The 18,892-nt window shown below is 42.0% G+C and overlaps 1 protein-coding gene across 3 annotated transcripts in view; it reads left to right on the plus strand.

Annotated features, from left to right (window-relative positions):
• arhgap10 (Rho GTPase activating protein 10) overlaps positions 1 to 18,892 on the plus strand; it is a 130,606-nt gene that overhangs the window by 90,875 nt on the left and 20,839 nt on the right. For all 3 annotated transcript variants that reach the window (XM_072678562.1, XM_072678560.1, XM_072678561.1), the window contains 3 exons: positions 1 to 60; positions 7,122 to 7,281; positions 14,790 to 14,925. The exon at positions 1 to 60 is cut by the window's left edge and continues 46 nt beyond it. In XM_072678562.1, coding sequence (XP_072534663.1) covers positions 1 to 60; positions 7,122 to 7,281; positions 14,790 to 14,925 — 356 coding nt within the window. The remainder of the gene's footprint in view (positions 61 to 7,121; positions 7,282 to 14,789; positions 14,926 to 18,892) is intronic.

Here is an 18,892-nt window from a genome sequence, read left to right on the forward strand (position 1 = left end):
GCACAAACTACCTGAGAAGAACAGGGAGGTGTTAAGTCTGGTCACCAAACACCTGGCCAAGTGAGTATCTGCACACCCCCTTTCTTTCTGTGATCACATCCCTCACCCCCAAACGTCCTTTATATATATATATATATATATATATACACACCACCACCACCACCATATATAACCACCGTTTGCTCGGATGACCCCAGCGAGACATCATGGCATGGACTGTACTAGGGTGGTGGAAGGTGTCAGTTATAGAGGTTAGCTGCTCCACAGTGGGGTTAGCTGTACCACTCGCCAGTCGTCGTTCTTCTCTGGTATCAGTGGCCCCTGGGGCTCCACTGTTATGCCGTTGTTTCCGTTACAGCGGCTCTAGAACATCCCACAAAGTTAGGCTCTTATCATGCCCTTTTGGATGTCAGTCAAATCGCATACTTTGTCCATAACCAAGGTTTTGCACTCAAAATCTGACTGGTGCGCTGTCCAATAAAAAACACGTATCTCCAAATTGGTGATTTTACAGGAGAAGGAAAAAAATGCTCCTAACTCTGAATGGAAGTCAATGTAATATAAGAGATTATTCCAAGTAATTTGGAGCATTTCTATTGGTCCATTTATCCAGAATGTATTGCCACAGGGTTCAAACCATGGAGAAAACAAGCAAAAATTGAGATATGTTTTTTATTGGACAGCAGCGATCTATTGCTTTTTAGTATGTTTGTTTACACATTTTACATATACTGTATATGTATGTACATTATATGTAAAATATTTGTGTAAAATATATGTATTTATTTTTGTAGATATTTATTTCTTTATGCCATTTTCCATTTGTTTGACATGTTGACATGTTGTCACTGAAAGTTTTTTCCTTTTCCTGTAAACTGATTTCTGGTGTCTGTCGTCTCTTTAAAAATATTTTATACTGTTCACCACAAAATACCGACCCAATTTCCAGATTGACATTACATCAAAAATGGCCAAAAATGGAGATACTATATATATATATATATATATATATATATATATATATAATTTATTTATTTATTTATTTATTTATTTAATGATGTGTTTAGGGACATTAACGTCTGCGTTGTATTTCCTAAACCATGGACAACATTTCCCCTACATTCCAAATAAAATTATTGATATTGACAGCATGATTATAATAATTATAATGTAATGAAGTTATTATTGGAATTTAACAACACAGTACTAATATTTGAAATTTGAGAGCATTCAGAAATCAGTACGGTGAAATAACCTTGACGGCCAATCACAGCTCTCACGTCTTAGCCGGCTCTCCACTAGTCTTTCACATTGCTGCTGGTTTTATGCCATTCATAGTCTGCAGATTCAGCTAACTCAGCTTTGTTTGATGAAATGCCTGAAATAAAATGACTGTCAGACGTGTAGAGATGCAAATGTAAGAAAAAAAAAGACATGGTTTCTATTTTGTACTAGAGCTACATGTATGTGTGTATATATATATATATATATATATATATATAGTTTATCATACGAAAAAGTGCTATACCTGAAAATATTAGATTTACTCAGCAGTACCCCCCCTCCCCACTTTTTGCTTTTCCTTATTCTTTCCCTTCCTCGTTGTTTCACCCATTTTCTCACCTTTTCCTTTCTTCTTCTTTTCCTCTCTGTCTTTCTCCCTTTTTCATTTCCCTCCCCATTCGCTGCCCACTCCTTCCCACTGCAGCTTCCATCCTTCTCTTGAATTCACTCGTTATCTCCGCCTGAAGCCCTTCTGTGTTACTGTATCTCCATCACTTTTTCTCCTCCCTCCACACACACACACACACACACACACACATCACACACTTACACAAACACACGTTAACCCTTACAGGTGTTCATGACAAACACACACACATATACACACCACCATAAAGACCTTTGGCTTTCTGTAGCCTTACCTCTGTCACCAAGGCAACGGCACACATAGGCAGGCTGCTGAGGGGAGAGCAAAGCAGCAGCCCACTTCTCCAGCTACACTCACACATTTACACACACACACACACACACACACATTCATCTCTTTAAAAACCAAAACAAAAGTGTGGTGATTTAGCTCAAGCCCTACTTTTATTGTGAGGATTAACCTCCTCCCCCTTTTGTGGAACAGATCAGAGTTATGTAACAGCGCTTCCTTCCACAGTGATTATATACTGGAAGATATTCCTAAATAACGTTAGCTTACATTACAAGGCTTTTCTCCGCGCCCTGATTTTTTTTATATAATCTAAATAGGAGCAAATTGAAGATAAGTACATAATCTCCCTCCCTCCTGGCGATCAAGCCACTGGGCAGCCTCGTCTCCTCTAAAATACAGAGCTGGAATCGGTGCCAGCGGACGCACGATTGGAAATTAAATTTGGGTTATCCACCATGAAATTCCTCCCCAATCCGCCCTGTTTGCTCATACACACACACACACACTCCCTAGAGCTGGCTGTGAGAAACCACGCTGGTTGCAGACTGAGAGAAAGAGCCAAAATTTCCACCCTGCTATCTGAAATTGGATTGGAAACGTGATTAATTGGAGTTGTCCCTGGATTTCTTTTTTTTTTTTTTTTCCCCCAAAGTGCACCGTCGGTTAAGTATTTGGCAGTTCTGGCTGCAGCCCAGCTTGAAAAAGTTACATCAGACTACTTACAGAATGTTAAGTTCCCCGCATTTAAGCAAAGTTCCACCATCATGCTTCTGTTTATGTACAGATTTAAAGCTCAGTTTAGTCACGAAGAAGAAGTCGTCATTTTGGAGCATTTCTATTGGTCCATTTGTCATTTAATGTGGACTTAAAGTAAAGAACATCGGCCAGATTTACACGGAGACGGAGATACGAGGTTTTTACAGGACTTCGAAAACCATTGTATTATAACTCACAGAGCTATGCCACTGTGGCTCAGGGGTCGCAAGTTCGAATCCTGACCGTGCCGTACCGCTTTGACATCAGCAGCCGGAGTCAGAGAGAGCACAGTTAGCCGAACTGATCTCTCCGGGTAGGCAGATGGCGCTCTCTCTCCCCTCATCACTCTTAAGCAATAGCAGGTGCGGTGGAGCTGGGGACCCGGCACTTTTCTCCAAATTTTGCCAAAGTAACCGTAGCCTCCAAAAGCTTTCAGTAGTGGACTGAGTGCATGTAACGCTCTAGCTTTTAGCCTTTTCAGCCTTGCTTCCATATTCTCCCAAATTAGCCATTAGCCATAGCGTTTAGCCTCCAAAGACTTTCGCTAGTGGGCTGGATGTGTGTAAAGCATTAGCTTTTAGTCTTTTTTTGTATCCTTGCTTCTACATTTTGCCAAAGTATCCATTGCATTTAGCCCCCAAAAGCTTATGCTAGCAGACAGAGTGCATGAAGACGGTTTTCCATTCTAGGGCTCCTTTAAGGCTTAATCCATGTCCAGGAAACTGGCCGTACAGGTCTCAGTTGTACACCTACAGTTTGGTAAGAACCCTTAAGCACTTGGTAAAGTAGGAGCTCATTGCTTATGTTTATTTATGTGATTTTTGCCACAGTAGAACTCACTTTTTCTCCTCCAGTAGGGCCAACCAAGTCAAAAGTCATCATACTCACTGTATCACTGTTGTAGGTCGCCCCCCTTCACTAGGCAAAGTCACCCAGTCCAGAACTTGGGCATCATCCTGGACTGGTTCTAACTCAAGCCGAACACGTTTCAGTACGGAAGTGGCCTGAGGGAGTTGTATACATTTGCTGTGGCAATAAAAGCCTTCATGCCTTGGGGCACTCCAAGAGGAACGATGCCCATCCCAGACTTAGACACTGAGGTTTCTTAGACACCTCAGCAACATCCTGAATAAACTCAGACTGACAGTGTTTATTCTCCACACTTTTTTTAAATGCTACATTAAATATACATCGCAGGTCATAAAACAAACCGCCTGATGTGCAACAAGACCGAGGTGCATCAGTTTGCAGTGGATTTCCCTCAGCTAAAGTCTAAATAAACAAACTCCTTTTCTGTTCTGTTTAGCCAGATTACTTCTAAACCAGCAACCTTAGTCAAAAATCTAATAATAGAATATATATTCTAATATAAACTATAGGACAAAAGTATTGGGACACCTGCTCATTCATTGTGTCTTCTGAAATCAAGGATATTTTAAAGAGTTTTGGCTGCTTTTGTTGGAGTTACTGTCTCTACTGCCCAGGGAAGAAGGCTTTCTACTAACTTTTGGAGGATGGAGCATTGCTGTGAGGATTTGATTGCATTCAGAGACAAGAGCATTGGAAAGATCAGGATGTTGGATGATGATGATGATGATAATGATGATGATGCTCACCACCCCACCTCATTATCCACAACTCTTCAGTTCATCCTAAAAGTATTGGATGGAGCACCACCATCCATCATTCCAGAGAACACAGTTCTTCCACTGCTCCACAGCTCAATGCCGGGGGGCTTTATACCCCTCTAGCCCACGCCTGGCGTTAGGCCACATGGTGCCAATAGGTTTATGCTGATCTGCTCTAGGTCTTACGTTATTGGCAGTGTTTCTCTACAGGGGCTAGGCAACTTAAAGTAGCTGAATGCATTCATTAGAAGGGGTGTCCACAAACATTTGGACATTTAGTGAATTTGTATGTAGTGTAGAGTTTCCTAGATGGAACTCTCTTGCTTCTTTATATTTAGAGTATTTACTCATTTAGATTAGTGCTATCCTGCTGTCGAGGCGATACCCAAGCCTCGCCACATGGAAATCCTTCCGAAGTAATTTTCTAGGTTACATCCTGCATGTAATACCTCTGTTTGCAAAGAGCGCAGCGCTGGTTCTTCTGTGTGCATTGAGTGTAGTGGGAGAACGTGCCATCCAACACCAATCCTCCATAGAAAAGCTCTCCAGATCCTTAAGTTCTTCTGGATTCTTCCTTCTGGCTCAGTGCAGGGTTTTTTTTTTCAGTGGGGTTTATGTTAGAGGACTGAAATGGCAAACTGCAAAATATCCTAAAGCTTGCTATAGCCTGCTCAGTGGAGTGGAGTTAGACTTCCTGCTGTTTCCCTGTTAAAGAACAACTTCTCCAGCACCAGTCCTCCACCAGACTTTTTGGAGGGGCTAGGTTTCATGTCTTCATGGCCTCGACTCTTTTACCTCAAAACCCATCTCTGTTTTGGAACCCAGTTCCAGTAGTGTTTAGTAAACTCCTGGTGTTTAGATTTATGCTTTGATGATGGCAGAGGTTTCCTCCTGACAAGACTTCCAAGTAGATTTTTGGCATGGAGGTAGCATCTAATTGTTCCCAGAATGTCCAGCTCTGATCCTTGGATGTAGTTTTGCATCTCAAACCCCCTAACTGTGCATAGAGTCAAAATACACAGCAAAATAATGCAACCTTTATCACAGCTCCAGTGACTTGAAACTTCTTAATTGGTGCCCCAAAGGGAACATGAGTATTTTTAGGAGGGAAGCCGGTTTTAATAGCCATTGTCTGATTTATGAAGGTCAACAAGCTTTTATTCCTAATTTAACATTGTTTCCTACAAGCTTCAGAAATTACAACAGTGATGGCACAATACAGTACAGTATAGTACAGTGCAGTTTAGTACAGTGCAGTACAGTACAAAACAGTACAGTGTAGTACAATACCGTATAGCATAATATAGTACAGTATAGTACAGTACAATGTAGTATAGTGTAGTACAGTACCGTATAAAACAGTGCTTTACAATACAGTACAGTATAGTGCAGTACAGTATAAAGCAGTGTAGTACAATACAGTACAGTATCAAACAGTATAGTACAGTGCAGTATAATACTATACAGTATAAAACAGTACAGTGTAGTACAGTACAGTATAAAACAGTACAGTATAGTACAGTGCAGTATAATACAGTACAGTATAATACAGTACAGTATAGTACAGTACAATACTGTATAGTACAGTGATGTATAGTGCTGTACAGCATAAAACAGTATAGTACAGTACAATACAGTATAGTACAGTGCAGTATAATACAGTATTGTGCAGTATAAAACAGTATAGTACAATACAGTATAGTACAGTACAGTATAATATGGTACAAAACAGTACAGTATAGTTCAGTACAGTACAAAACAGTACAGTATAATACAGTGCCATACAGTACAGTTCAGTACAGTAAAATATAGTACAGTGAAATACAGTAAAGTAAAGTGCAGTGCAAGACAGGGCAACCTTACATACGAAACAATTTTTGACATGCAAACACAGTCAATAAAATTAAATCTGGCGGTTGTTCTTTGCATTCCATTGAGAGAAAGTGAACAGAAATATATATATATCATGATGAACAAACCAGTAGAAATGCTGCAAAGTAACAAAATATTTGTGTATATATATAAATCATTTATTTTAAGACATTTTGGAGAAGGTTTTTTAAATGACCGTGGCAATAAACAATGTTAAAATGTTGAAACAAACAATGTAGTATCATAATACTTGGCATTTACATGAGTCAAAATATGTATTACAGAATTTAGGGGGTTTTTTATTGTTTATTTGATAATCTGGAACTAGGAGTGGATGATATTGGAATATTATGTTAGGATACTTTCAGACATTTTCACCATGGTCAGTATGTATCAACGTACTCTAACAGACGAATAATGCCATAACATTAACACCACCACAACACAGAACCATAGAAGAACCATTTAGAGACGTGTGAACGTAAAGAACCTTTAAAGGATCTTTAAACATTTTATATGTTACAAATTATAGTGTGTGCTAATGCTATATGCTAATTAGATTGTTTGTAAGAGTTTAGGGGTGCCAATAATTGGCTGCACTTGTTTTTGTTTTGTTTTTTCTTTTGAATAAATTACCTTGCACTCTTATTTTCAGTGAAAGCTCAAGATGATGCTAGCCCTTTTTTAGACTACATAACCTCATCTTTATCACTGTAATGAATGTACTTTCATAGTTTTAGCCTTTGTGCTTATCTATGGTGACTGCCTGTGGAGTCCGACAGAAAAATGCAGTGAACAGTAGGTATAGTAGTGAGAACACCATCTCATTAGTTAACACAGTCTCATTAGTTATCAATAAATATGACTTATGCCTAATAGAGTTGATGTCCATGTTGTGTGTCTCTGTGTGTGTTTGTGAGCAGTGTGGCAGCCCACAGTAAGCAGAACCTGATGACCGTAGCTAATCTGGGTGTGGTGTTTGGCCCCACGCTGATGCGCCCCCAGGAGGAGACGGTGGCCGCCATCATGGACCTCAAGTTCCAAAACATCGTGGTGGAAATCCTCATTGAGCAGCACGAAAAGGTGATGCTTCCCTTCTTTTCCCAGATTGATAACCGTTAAAAGTCCCTTAAACGCTAGTCTTTATCTGCAGCAGCTGCTCTACAGTAAGGCATCAAGGACAAATCTCATTTCTAGTGGACACCAGTGGGCAGATGCCTCAGGGCCAGCCTTTTTCTTTCTATTAAGGATCTCTTTTGAGTTGATGGGTCCAAGCCTCTTTTAAGCAAGCCAAGGGCGACGGAGGCAAGGAAAAACTCCCTGTTTGAGAAGAGGAAGAAACCTTGAGAGGAACCAAGGCTTAAAAGGAGAACCCATCCTCCTCTGGGCGACACCGGATAGCCGAACAAATATCAGAACAACTAGAGTAAAATAAACCAAAGTGAATTAAGAGCTGCGGCAAATGAGACATCAGGCCATACGTGATGAAAATTTGAGGGGACTGTGAAAGTGCATGCATGTAAACGATCATGTATGCACAGCTCTGCAGTGAGGCCAGAATGAATCAGTGTGAGGATCCAGAGCAGGACAGCATAGCAGTGGGCAGCAGGGTAGTGGAGAGCCAGGTCTGGCAGTACCTGGACAGAATGGTCGGAACATGGCATCTCAATACATGGGAAAGAGAGAGACAGAGAGAACAGAAAGAAAGGGAAAACTAAGGGGTTAGGACGTGGCGCAGGAAACCTGGAGGATTTTTACAATGCGGCGAGACTGATCCAGAGGGTAGGCACCATCACCCAACCACGAATGGACTCACACCAGCAGAAGTGATGCTTATCTAAGACTATGTTTACATTTGTGCAGATAAGTCTGGAAAGATTTTGAAAGAATTATATTTAATATAATTATAATGCAACGATTTAAACAACACAGTACTAATATTTGAACTTTCAGAGCATTCAGAAATCACTATGGTGAAATAACCTTGACTGCCAATCACAGCTCTCAAGTCTTGGCAGGCTCTCCACTAGTCTTTCACATTGCTGTTGGGACTTTATGCCATTCATAGTCTGCAGATGCCGGTAACTCAGCTGAAATCCTTGGAATAAAATGACTGCCATACACGTGGAGATGCAAATTTAAGGAATTTTTTTTTTGTTTTTTTTTCCAGAGCTGTATATATATATATATATATATATATATATATATATATATATATATATACACACACACACACACACACACACCAACTGGCCACTTTATTAACAATACATATAGTATTATTCTATAATTTATGGTAGTAAAGGGAAACCTGTGGAGGTCATTGTCGGTTGTAATTATCTATATATACGAGACAGATGTAGTGTAGGTATGGATCAGGTTGAAAATACACCGGAATAAGGTTGTTTTTTCTCTCGACATGGAGAAGTACATCACAGACCTCTATAGAAATGGTAGTTTTGCCTCCTTTGCTCAACTTGGAACAATCTTCTGTCTTCCTCACTACCACTTTTTATGATATTTGCAACTTGGGCATTACGTCCAAAAATACATCCCATTGTTGCTATTCCTCTCTTGATGTCCTGATTGCAGACGTTTAGTTCCTCGCTATGTTTCTGCCTTCACTCCACTGGTTAGCACTACCTACCTGAAGGAAAAATGGGCCACAGAGCTGGGTGAAACGTGTCCGCAGAAATGTGGGAAAAGAGTCAGCAGAAATCAGTTGCCAGGTTTCTGGGGGCTCTTTGTCTCATGGTACATGGTTACTGGGTTAATATCTTTCATTAGTACTGTGTGAGCATCATCATTTGGATAAACCCCTGCCAGACAGCAGAAAAGTCATATTTTTAACATGGAAGTCTCCTTCTGCTCCTGGATACCTTTTATTATACATTTACTATACGCCTCTGGAACACCCGAGGACCCTTTCTAAATATCTGGAACACCCGAGGACCCTTTCTAAACATATGGAACACCTGAGGACCCTTTCTAAACATATGGAACACCCGAGGACCCTTTCTAAACATATGGAACACCTGAGGACCCTTTCTAAACATCTGAAACACATGAGGACCCTTTCTAAACATATGGAACACCTGAGGACCCTTTCTAAATATCTGGAACACCTGAGGACCCTTTCTAAACATATGGAACACCTGAGGACCCTTTCTAAATATCTGGAACACCTGAGGACCCTTTCTAAATATCTGGAACACCTGAGGACCCTTTCTAAATATCTGGAACACCTGAGGACCCTTTCTAAACATATGGAACACCTGAGGACCCTTTCTAAACATCTGAAACACATGAGGACCCTTTCTAAACATATGGAACACATGAGGACCCTTTCTAAACATATGGAACACCTGAGGACCCTTTCTAAACATCTGAAACACATGAGGACCCTTTCTAAACATCTGAAACACATGAGGACCCTTTCTAAATATCTGGAACACCTGAGGACCCTTTCTAAACATATGGAACACCCGAGGACCCTTTCTAAACATCTGGAACACCCGAGGACCCTTTCTAAATATCTAGAACACCTGAGGACCCTTTCTAAACATCTGGAACACCTGAGGAGCCTTTCTAAACATATGGAAGGTTCATGCCAGACCCTGCCTGATTTTCTTTTGTGTGCAGAAAGGGTTGCCATACATATGTATAGGTACATGAGTATAAACTGCTGATTTGGGGCCCTACCTCAGCATTTCTTCTGGGTTTAAGTCAGGACTTTTGATTGGGCCGCTCCAAAACATAGGTAGAACATTACTCAGCGGGATACACATCAACCTATAGCCTATTTGATTATTTAGCTTAAGTCAGTGCAAAGTATCATCCTCCACAGTGTCATGCCACTTGAAACCACTAGGGGGAGCCCTGTGTGTTCAAGCAGTGCTTCCGAGCACTTTGCTGTGCGCTCTACCTTCACCACGACCCACTCTAAGCTCAGAAACATTTGGACTCTGGCTCTCATTTGACTAAAATGCTGCAGAAATGATGGATGTAAGCAGCTTTAGATGATAAATAATCTGGGTAATCCTCAAATGGGGTGGATTCTGGGATCTAAATGAGAGAGGTTGGGATTAATTCCTAATCTATCACTTGTTTTGTCTGCCACACAAAGTAAAGGTGATAGCTTTACCTTGTTGCATAACAGGGCAAGCTACAAGCATATTCCAGCTGAGCGCTTGCGTGTTCTGAATCGAGTGACCCATATTTATGGCTTTGGCGTTTTTCCCCCCATTTCGTTTCCAGGGCAGGCATTTCTGCCATGGACTGATCCCAAACAGGCAAATATGCAGTGATGCCTGAAGCTGCTGGAGGTGTATTAGTCTTCAAATTCTTGCGGTAGAAGGTCATTTGTTGGTGTAATTAGGTTACGGTGCAACCCGAAGGCTTGTTAGAGAGGCAGGAATGTAAATATTTGAAGCAGGACAGCAGCATCATGCCGAAACCTGTCCTGCATCTTAACGGACAGCTAGTTATCATGTTTTTGTTCGGGCTATTATTCTTCTGACCGATCCCAGATGTTTCCAGATGAGTCCAGATCAAAGTATTAACGAATGTAAATCATTTTGGTTCAAATAATGACACCAGTCTTTAATCATGCCGCATCAGAGATTCACCCCTGCTTATATATAGCTTCACACTATTTGGACAAAAGTATTGGGACACCTGCTTGTTCATTGTTTCTTCAGAAATCTAGGGTATTAGAAAGTGTAGCCAGCCTCTACTGTGCAGGGAAGAAGGCTATCTACTAGGAGATTTGGATTTTGGAGAAGCATGGCTGCGAGGATTTGATTGCATTCAGTGGCACGAGCGTTAGTGAGGTCAGGATGTTGGATGATCACCACCCACATCATCCCCAACTCATCTTAAAAGTATTGGATGGAGCACGGTCCATCATTCCTGAGAATGAGTACAGCTCCACTGCTCCACAGCTCAATGCTGGGGGGCTTTATACCCCTACTAGCCCACACTTTGCATTGGGCATGGGGCCAATAGGTTAATGTTTATCTGCTCTAGATAGTCCTATTCTGTTGACAGTACTTCTCTACAGCTATGCAAGCTGTGTGCATCAGAAGGGGTGTCCAAAATTGTGAAATGCTACTGTACTAACATATACTGTGTGCTCCGAGTGGTCCAGAGGAATAAGGCGCTATGTCACTATGACCAGAGGATCGCTAGTTTGAATCCCGGTCATGCTGCTAGCCATTGCTAGAAAGAACCACATCACCCCAGTGCAGTGGTGGCCGGCACTGGTGCCTGCTGGCTGAGCCGTCAGAGCCGGGTACACGCCGCTTTCCTCTGAGTGTGTTGGTTGCCCGGTGACGTTGCATCGGCAGCAGTTCGGAAAAAGAGGCGGTCTTCACCCTCCCAGTGTTAGGGGGTGCATTACATGGGATGAGGGGTAATTGGCGATCCAAACTGGGGAGAAATCGAGCAGAACCAATTTTTCTACATTTCCATGCTTGTGTTTCATCACTAACAAACTGGTCCTGTACTGGTTCTGTAGATGACTAAAATGAACAGTTCTATCCTGTCTGACCCATATGAGAAAATATGAAAATATGAGAAGTTAGAGTTCTTCTAAATGCCTCTTCAGAATGGAACAGTCTAGCACTGCCCACTACGCATAATACACTCATAAAATGCATGAAGATTCAAAAAGGTTCTTTAGGGGATGCCATGGAAGAACCACATTTGGTTCTATAAGAAATCTATGGTTGTAATAGAAATGGGTGAGCGTGAAGAACCTTTGAAAGGTCTACCTTATTATTGTTCTCATATTTACAAAGATCTGTCTTATTATCTTATTGGTTCTTTTTGGAACCCTTTGTCAGATCTTTATGTAGGAGTGTATTCCTGGCAAAGTCCACTGTCCTGCATGTTCCTACAACAAGATCTACAAGTTCTCCCTGCTCCAACTCACCCAGTGTGGAAAGGCTTGTTAATTAGTTCATTAGTTGGATCTGCTGATTTTGATGAAACTCTAAAACATGCAGGGCAGTGGACGCCCAGTCCAGGTCTTCTAACTGGTTCAGAGCTCTGCAGTGCAGCCAAAGATGGAATTGCTCAGCAGCTGTGACCTTGAGGTTTTTCTTTTTTTTTTCTTAAGAAAAGTTAAAGCGGGTGTGGTGTTGAAATTCAAGGTATGGAGTGACTCTGCAGACGGGTGGATATTAGCTCCTCTCTCCGGCTGAAGCTGCTGCTCTCCAGACTGGAGATAGCCCCAGATGCTCTCAGCAGACAGTGTTATGCATTCAGGTCCATCTGTAGAGGGGCAGAGGGAGAGGGAGGGGTGAGGAAGGGGGAGGGAAAAAAGAGAGCGAGAGAGAGAGAGAGAAAGCAAGAAGAGTGTGAGGAAAGAGAGAGAGGGAGAGTGGCTAGGGAGAGAGAGGGTGGTAAAGGCTGGAGAGATGGAAAGAGAAGCACAGAGTAGACAGAAAAGTATTTAACTGAGCGAGAGGGAAGGGAAGAGGGAGAAAGAGAGGCAAGGAGAAGGATAAATGGTAATAAGGGGAAAAGAGGGTGTGGCCAGTATGACCGTATGTGTCATTATCGAAATAACAATCATGGGTATCGTCAGAGGTGCTAGAACATTTATAGAGAACCTGTGAACAACAAAAAAACACCAGGGTTTATTAGAGGTTCAATTTGATCAGAGAAAACCATCTAAATACAGATACAAAAATATACAGTTCCATAAAACGAGTGTTAACCCCTCCAGATAAAGCAGCCAAATCAATAAGTTCATCAATATCAGTGATCAGTAACCAGCAAGTTTCAGTTAATGACCTGAAACAAAAAAACAAAAAAAAAAGCTCTTGAGGGCGTTCAAATAGTTCCCAGAACTTTCCTTCCCTAGTTGCTTGATTCTGCTGATCTGTACGTCATTGCCACAGTAAATACACTGGCAGAGCTGACTAGCTCCCGGATCCACATGAGTACCAGATCAGCAGAATCTTGCAGAGGATGTTTCAGTGAAGTATTTGGACACAGCCAGCCATCAGCGGGTCGCTCTAGTAGCCTGACTTCAAACACTAGTTTGTGGACACAGGTTGTCTGGTCCCTGTAGAGAAGTACTGCCAATAGAATAGGACTCTCTGGAGCAGATAAACATGAATGTATTGGCATCATGCTGCCTAATGTCAGGCGTGGGCTAGAGGGGTCTGAAGCCCTCCAGCATTGAGGAGCTGTGGAGCAGTGGAAGAACTGAGTTCTCTGGGATGATGGGTGGTGCTCATTTCCCAGTACTTCTGGGATGAGTTGGAGATGAGGTGAGATGGTGATCATCCAACCTCATCCCAATCTCATTAACACACTTTTTGCTGAATACAATCGAATCCTCACAGCAACGCTCTTGAACCACCTTGACCATCAAAGACCAGCTTAGACCACCTGAAACCAAACCAGCTATCAGCAGAAGTTGATCTTGAGGGTTAATGGTGTTTTGAGAGGTCACCAGCGACATTTCGTGGGCTAAGCTGTGGTAGTTGAAAACTAGCCAGGTACCAGGTACCAAAAAGTGGGTAGATTTGAGTACAGCTCAAATCGAGCTTCAAGTACGGCTCGGCTCGACCCGCCATCCCTCAAAATCCACGGAAGACGAGCGTCCAGGCTTTTTTCTGTCCTGCACCAAAGAGGTGAAACGAACTTCCCCTGGGTGTCCGAACAGCAGAGTCCAACGCTCGCTGTCTTCAAACCCAGACTGAAGACCCTCCGCTTCTGAGAGGACTTGGGTGAAGAGTAGAGAATTATGGTCTCCATATTGACTTGTGTTTAGTAGAGTCTAAGATTAGAGGATCTTTGAACTATTAGTCTATTTAAACTAGCTGAGGTTTTTCTTGGGTAAATAGCAAAGCACTTTTGTAAGTCGCTCTGGAGAAGAGCGTCTGCTAAATACCCAAACGTTTCCTGAAGGTTTCCTACACGAACAGAGTACATGAAGTAAGAGCATCAGCCAAGTGCTGTAAGTGAGGTTTCCTAATGACGACTGTTCGATCCCTCATCTTTCAAACCTCTGCTAGCATCCGATTTTTCGACTCTCCGTCTGAAGTCCGGATGTAAACACTGCTCGATCCGGACATGACCCAGGGGGCTCCTCGGAAAGCATGTTTATTAAAACAGACGTCTCTTTGTAGCAGCCATTTCTGTGGGATGGGTGTCACTCGTTCAAACGCCTTTCAGACTAGAGGCTGCTCCAACTATTCCTCTCTTTGATGATGTTAGAGAGCTCTTATAGGAGACGCATTTGATGTCCTGATTTTTATGTGCTTGTTGCTTCGGCGGGAAAATGTGTTTCCATTCATGGAGTTTGAAAACACTCTTGTTTGGAGACGCAGGCATCTAACGATCGTTAGTTAAGTCAGAGCGCGTGTCGTCAGGTGGAGACCTTCGCTCGCAATCCTGTAGACATTTGTACACGCATACCTAAGCGTTCACACACTCCGACACAGGGATCTGCCCTCTGAACATCTGAAAACACTCGCTCATGTTTATTTTTTCATACACAAGGTCTAACCCAGAGTCTCTCTGTCTCCTATCTCCTCTCATTCTCCTTTTTCTTGTTCATCTTCTTCTTCTAGATATTCGGAGATGCTCCGAGCACCTCTCCATCCTCAGCGATCTCTCCCCTCGCGCCAACCCGCCAGTCCAAGAAGCAAACCCGCCAGAGTCGGCCGCTGGCTGTGTACAACCCTCAGGTGCTGGACATTCACACAGGTACGAGAAGCCGGGCGGAAGCTGGGAACTACACACTACACTACACGACACTGCTGACCTTGAAGCCTGTTAGAGCGAATTTGTGCAGCAGAAAGGGTAATCCAGCCCAGAGGTGGTGCTGAGCTTCACAAAAGTATTGGGACACCTGCTCGTTCGTTGATTCTTCTGAAATGAAGGGTTTTAAAAAGAGCTTGTTCTGCTTTTGTTGGAGGAACTGTCTCTGCTGTCCAGAGAAGAAGGCGGCTTTCTGCTAGATTTTGGCGGAGCAATGCTGTGAGGATTTGATTGAACTGATGATCTCTTCATGCTTGCTGGGCAGCAGTTAGACCGTAGGGCCGGTCAGAGCTGTGAAGTTACACTACTCTGACAAACCCAGTTCTGAGTAAATGTACCTTTCCTTTCTTTCTCAGACACAGAAACGTACACGGCTTCACAGCTCTAGAGTGGAGCGCTGTCTAACTGCCTGCTCATCAAGAGACTCAGGAGATCATAAGTTCAAATCCCATCAACACCACAGTCCTCCATAGTCAGGAGTCTGAGAATAAGAAGGCCTCCTCCCATCTGATAGGGTGCAGGTTAGAGTTCTAACCTGCAGATGAGAATAAACAGTAAACAGGTTGAGGGGGCGGAGCCACAAACTAGACATCTTTTAATCAGCTCATATACTGATGCTTTTTAAGGTTGAGTTATGGGAACTTTTGACTAAACTAAGTTAGAGTTAGAGTTAACTTGACCTGACTTTGCATGTTTTCAGTGGAGATCAGTATGTGGGCTGCTGTAGCATGGTCAGTAGTAGTCCGCGTGCAGTAGAAGGGTCCAGAAACCCACAGAAATGTTTCATAAAATTCAACCGATTCATTCTGGTCTCGAAGGGGTGGATACATTTACATAAAGTTTAGGTCTTCCACTGAACTGCATCCATCAGATCCAACACACCAGCCCCAACAAGCACTGCACAACTGCATCTGACAGAACCTATAGTTCCCATTGAAAATGAATGGAATCCATTGCATTGTGTTCCTGTGCCAGCAGACCAATGTAAACACAGTGTGTGTGTGGGGGGGGGGGTTAAATCAGCACAGTATATATATATATAATTTACCTTTCCTTTCTGTATCAGACACAGAAATGTACACGGCTTCACAGCTCTAGAGTGGAGCGACTGTCTAACTGCCTGCTCGTCAAGAGACTCAAGAGATTATCATTATACCTCTGCCTGCTATGTTTCCACAGTCCAGCAGCTCATAAACTGCACGTGGACGTTGGTACAGTTAAAATAGCAGGTTTTATGTTAGCAAGCTTCTGAGCTTATAAATATTTTTGGTGAGGAGAATCGGCAGTTTCTGCAGAAGTGTTTTTTCTCTTTTTTGAGTGAATGATTTAGTGTTGAAGTACCTGAACTTCACTTTTTGGAGTATTTGGAGTGACTGTATGAAAAGAGTGAGGCTGAGTGAACTGGCATTATTTCTTTAGTGGCCAGCTTCAGTCAGGTCGCTAAAAACCTTCTTCGTCTATTAAGGACGTGTAGAAGGCCAGATCCACTTACTACATGTCTTAAAATCTGACCGCAAGCATATGGTGAAAAGCCCTGCCTGGCCTTGCCTTGCCTTTTCCTTCCTTCTTCAGAGTTTCACTGCTATGTTGGAGCTTTTCATCTTGACCAAAGTGAATTAGCACATTGTCTCTGCAAACTCTCCAAGCCGTCTCAGGTTTCAAGGGTGCAGCAGTATTCGGCACGTCACCCTTTCCATTCGGCGCACAGTTAATGCTCACGTGTCCTTTAATAAAGTGTCTTACTCTACTTTAGAGTAGTGCTGTACAGTGGGAATGTGATCCCAGCCAAAAGCAAACGAAAAACCGGTGCGCGTGGACGGAGAAGAAGTGTGAATGCCATGCTGCCGCTCGAGGTTTTGATTTTGTTAAATGTCCAAACCGCACCATCTGCAGTTTTCTGTTTATCCTTAGTTTCATTGTTTGTTTTCTTCCAGCCTGAAACGCATTTTGTCAGTTTGTGTCCCAAGGCCTCCGATGGTCATTGAGTAGAGTTAGCTTCTCTGTTAGCTTTTAGTTTTGGCCATCATTTCAATTCATTAATGTTTTCTTAAAAAAGGTTTTCTGAAAAAGGAACTGGGCATGATTTAGTTGCAGTGCCCTCCAGAACTGTTGGCAACCTTGCTTTAACAGACAAAAAAAAATAGTAAATTAAGATTATAACATTAAAAAAAGCTTTTTTATGTATATATATATATATATATATATATATATATATATATATATATATATATATATATATATATATTCATTGTTTATCAGCTTGACCTGCTTAACACCAATTAAAATGTAAAAACAAAAAAAAACTTGCTGCCTCAGTGACCAACGTTATGGCCAGAAACCTGTGCCAAGCATGTTACCGGCACTGCAGAGGCACTATTATATATTTGTAATATATAATAGCTTACATATATATAAACACTTTTTATATTATTATATTTTATATATTATTATATTATTATATATTTTTATAATTTGTTACTTTTTATATACTAAAAAATATTAAATGTTTTATATTATCTAAAAACATTTTTTATATTATATAGACCTTCTATATAATATAAAAATAATATTAATAAAATAAAATAAATAATGTTTTCAGAAGTCACAGAATTTGGCATCTAAAGAAATTTCCTTGAGCAAATTCAAGCTGGGATTTTTTTTTTTTTTTCGAAGTCTGGCGGGCTTTGCGACATTCAGCCCATTAAACAGTGTTTTACATGTTTAACAAAAAAAAAAAAAAAAACTTAAGGAAATAAACCCATTTAAAACCAGCGGACACAACTGGAGAGGTTAGTACTAACCAATGACTGTAGAAAACATGGACGCCATGGTTCTGTTTTCCTTCTGTTCTATAGAAATGAAGCCAAAACTGTCCGCCATGTTGTCAAATCTGCGACTTGAGTCTTGAGTAGTGTCTAGAGGCGGAGCCATATGGTATGGTAGACCTGCCGCCTCCTAAGTGAACTAACTGTTTGAATTAAACCCTGGAGATGAGAAGACCGTTTAGAGGAGACAAAAGAGATGGGCAGGGCTGGTCTGTCATTTAAACATTAAAGGGGGAGGGGCGGAGCTACACTTTATACTGCAACCAGCCTGCAGAGGCACTAGACCTGTGGTTGCTTCACTTCTGAGAGACGTTAGGCTGCATTGATTTATATGATTTTGTCTCACTCGCTTTGATTACTTTCATATTTTTAGTGCAAGACGAGAAGCCACAACCTGAAACAGCCTGCCCATGTATAGAACAGTGCCTCCGCCATGTTTGACAGATGATTCGGTATGCTTCGGAATATAAACCCTTCCTATTTGCCCCCTCCATAAACAAGTTAATCTTGCTGTCCAAATACGTATAGACCTGACTATATGTCAGTGAACTGCATGTCGCATTCTCAGACACACACACACACACTTTTACCTGGGAATGTTACAGTAGTTAAATGGAAAGCATTAAAGTTAACCCCTTCTCCCCCGTCTCTGCTAAGCATACATGCATACCAGTAGTTCAGGAGAGCGCTGTAAAGAACTGTGGGAACTCCTTAAAGCATGCAGGCTGATCTCAGAAACAGCCGCCGCCATACAAAACCAGTTCCCCGCTGCTTCGAGAAGAGAGGAAGACCTTCAGATGAAACAATGGAAACAGTATTGAATGTTTCCAGAGGCTTTTGGACGGAGGTACAATAGAGCAGCTTGTGTTTGGCGTCCCCAGCACAGCCAGCGTAGGTCTCAGCCCGGTCTTGTCAGAAGACATTTAGATGACCTGATGATGTGAGCGCTCCGTGTCATTTATGCTCTTCAGCATTGTTAGTGATTAGGGAAATTGAAATGTGCTGTCACAGCATCTGTAATAGTTTAGTGAGAGGGCCTTCGGGAGGGAGTGCGGGGGATGTTGCAGCTTCTGCTTGGGAAATAAATA

The sequence above is a fragment of the Salminus brasiliensis genome, chromosome 4, assembly GCF_030463535.1.
Source record: "Salminus brasiliensis chromosome 4, fSalBra1.hap2, whole genome shotgun sequence".
NCBI classification, from domain to species: Eukaryota; Metazoa; Chordata; class Actinopteri; order Characiformes; family Bryconidae; genus Salminus; species Salminus brasiliensis.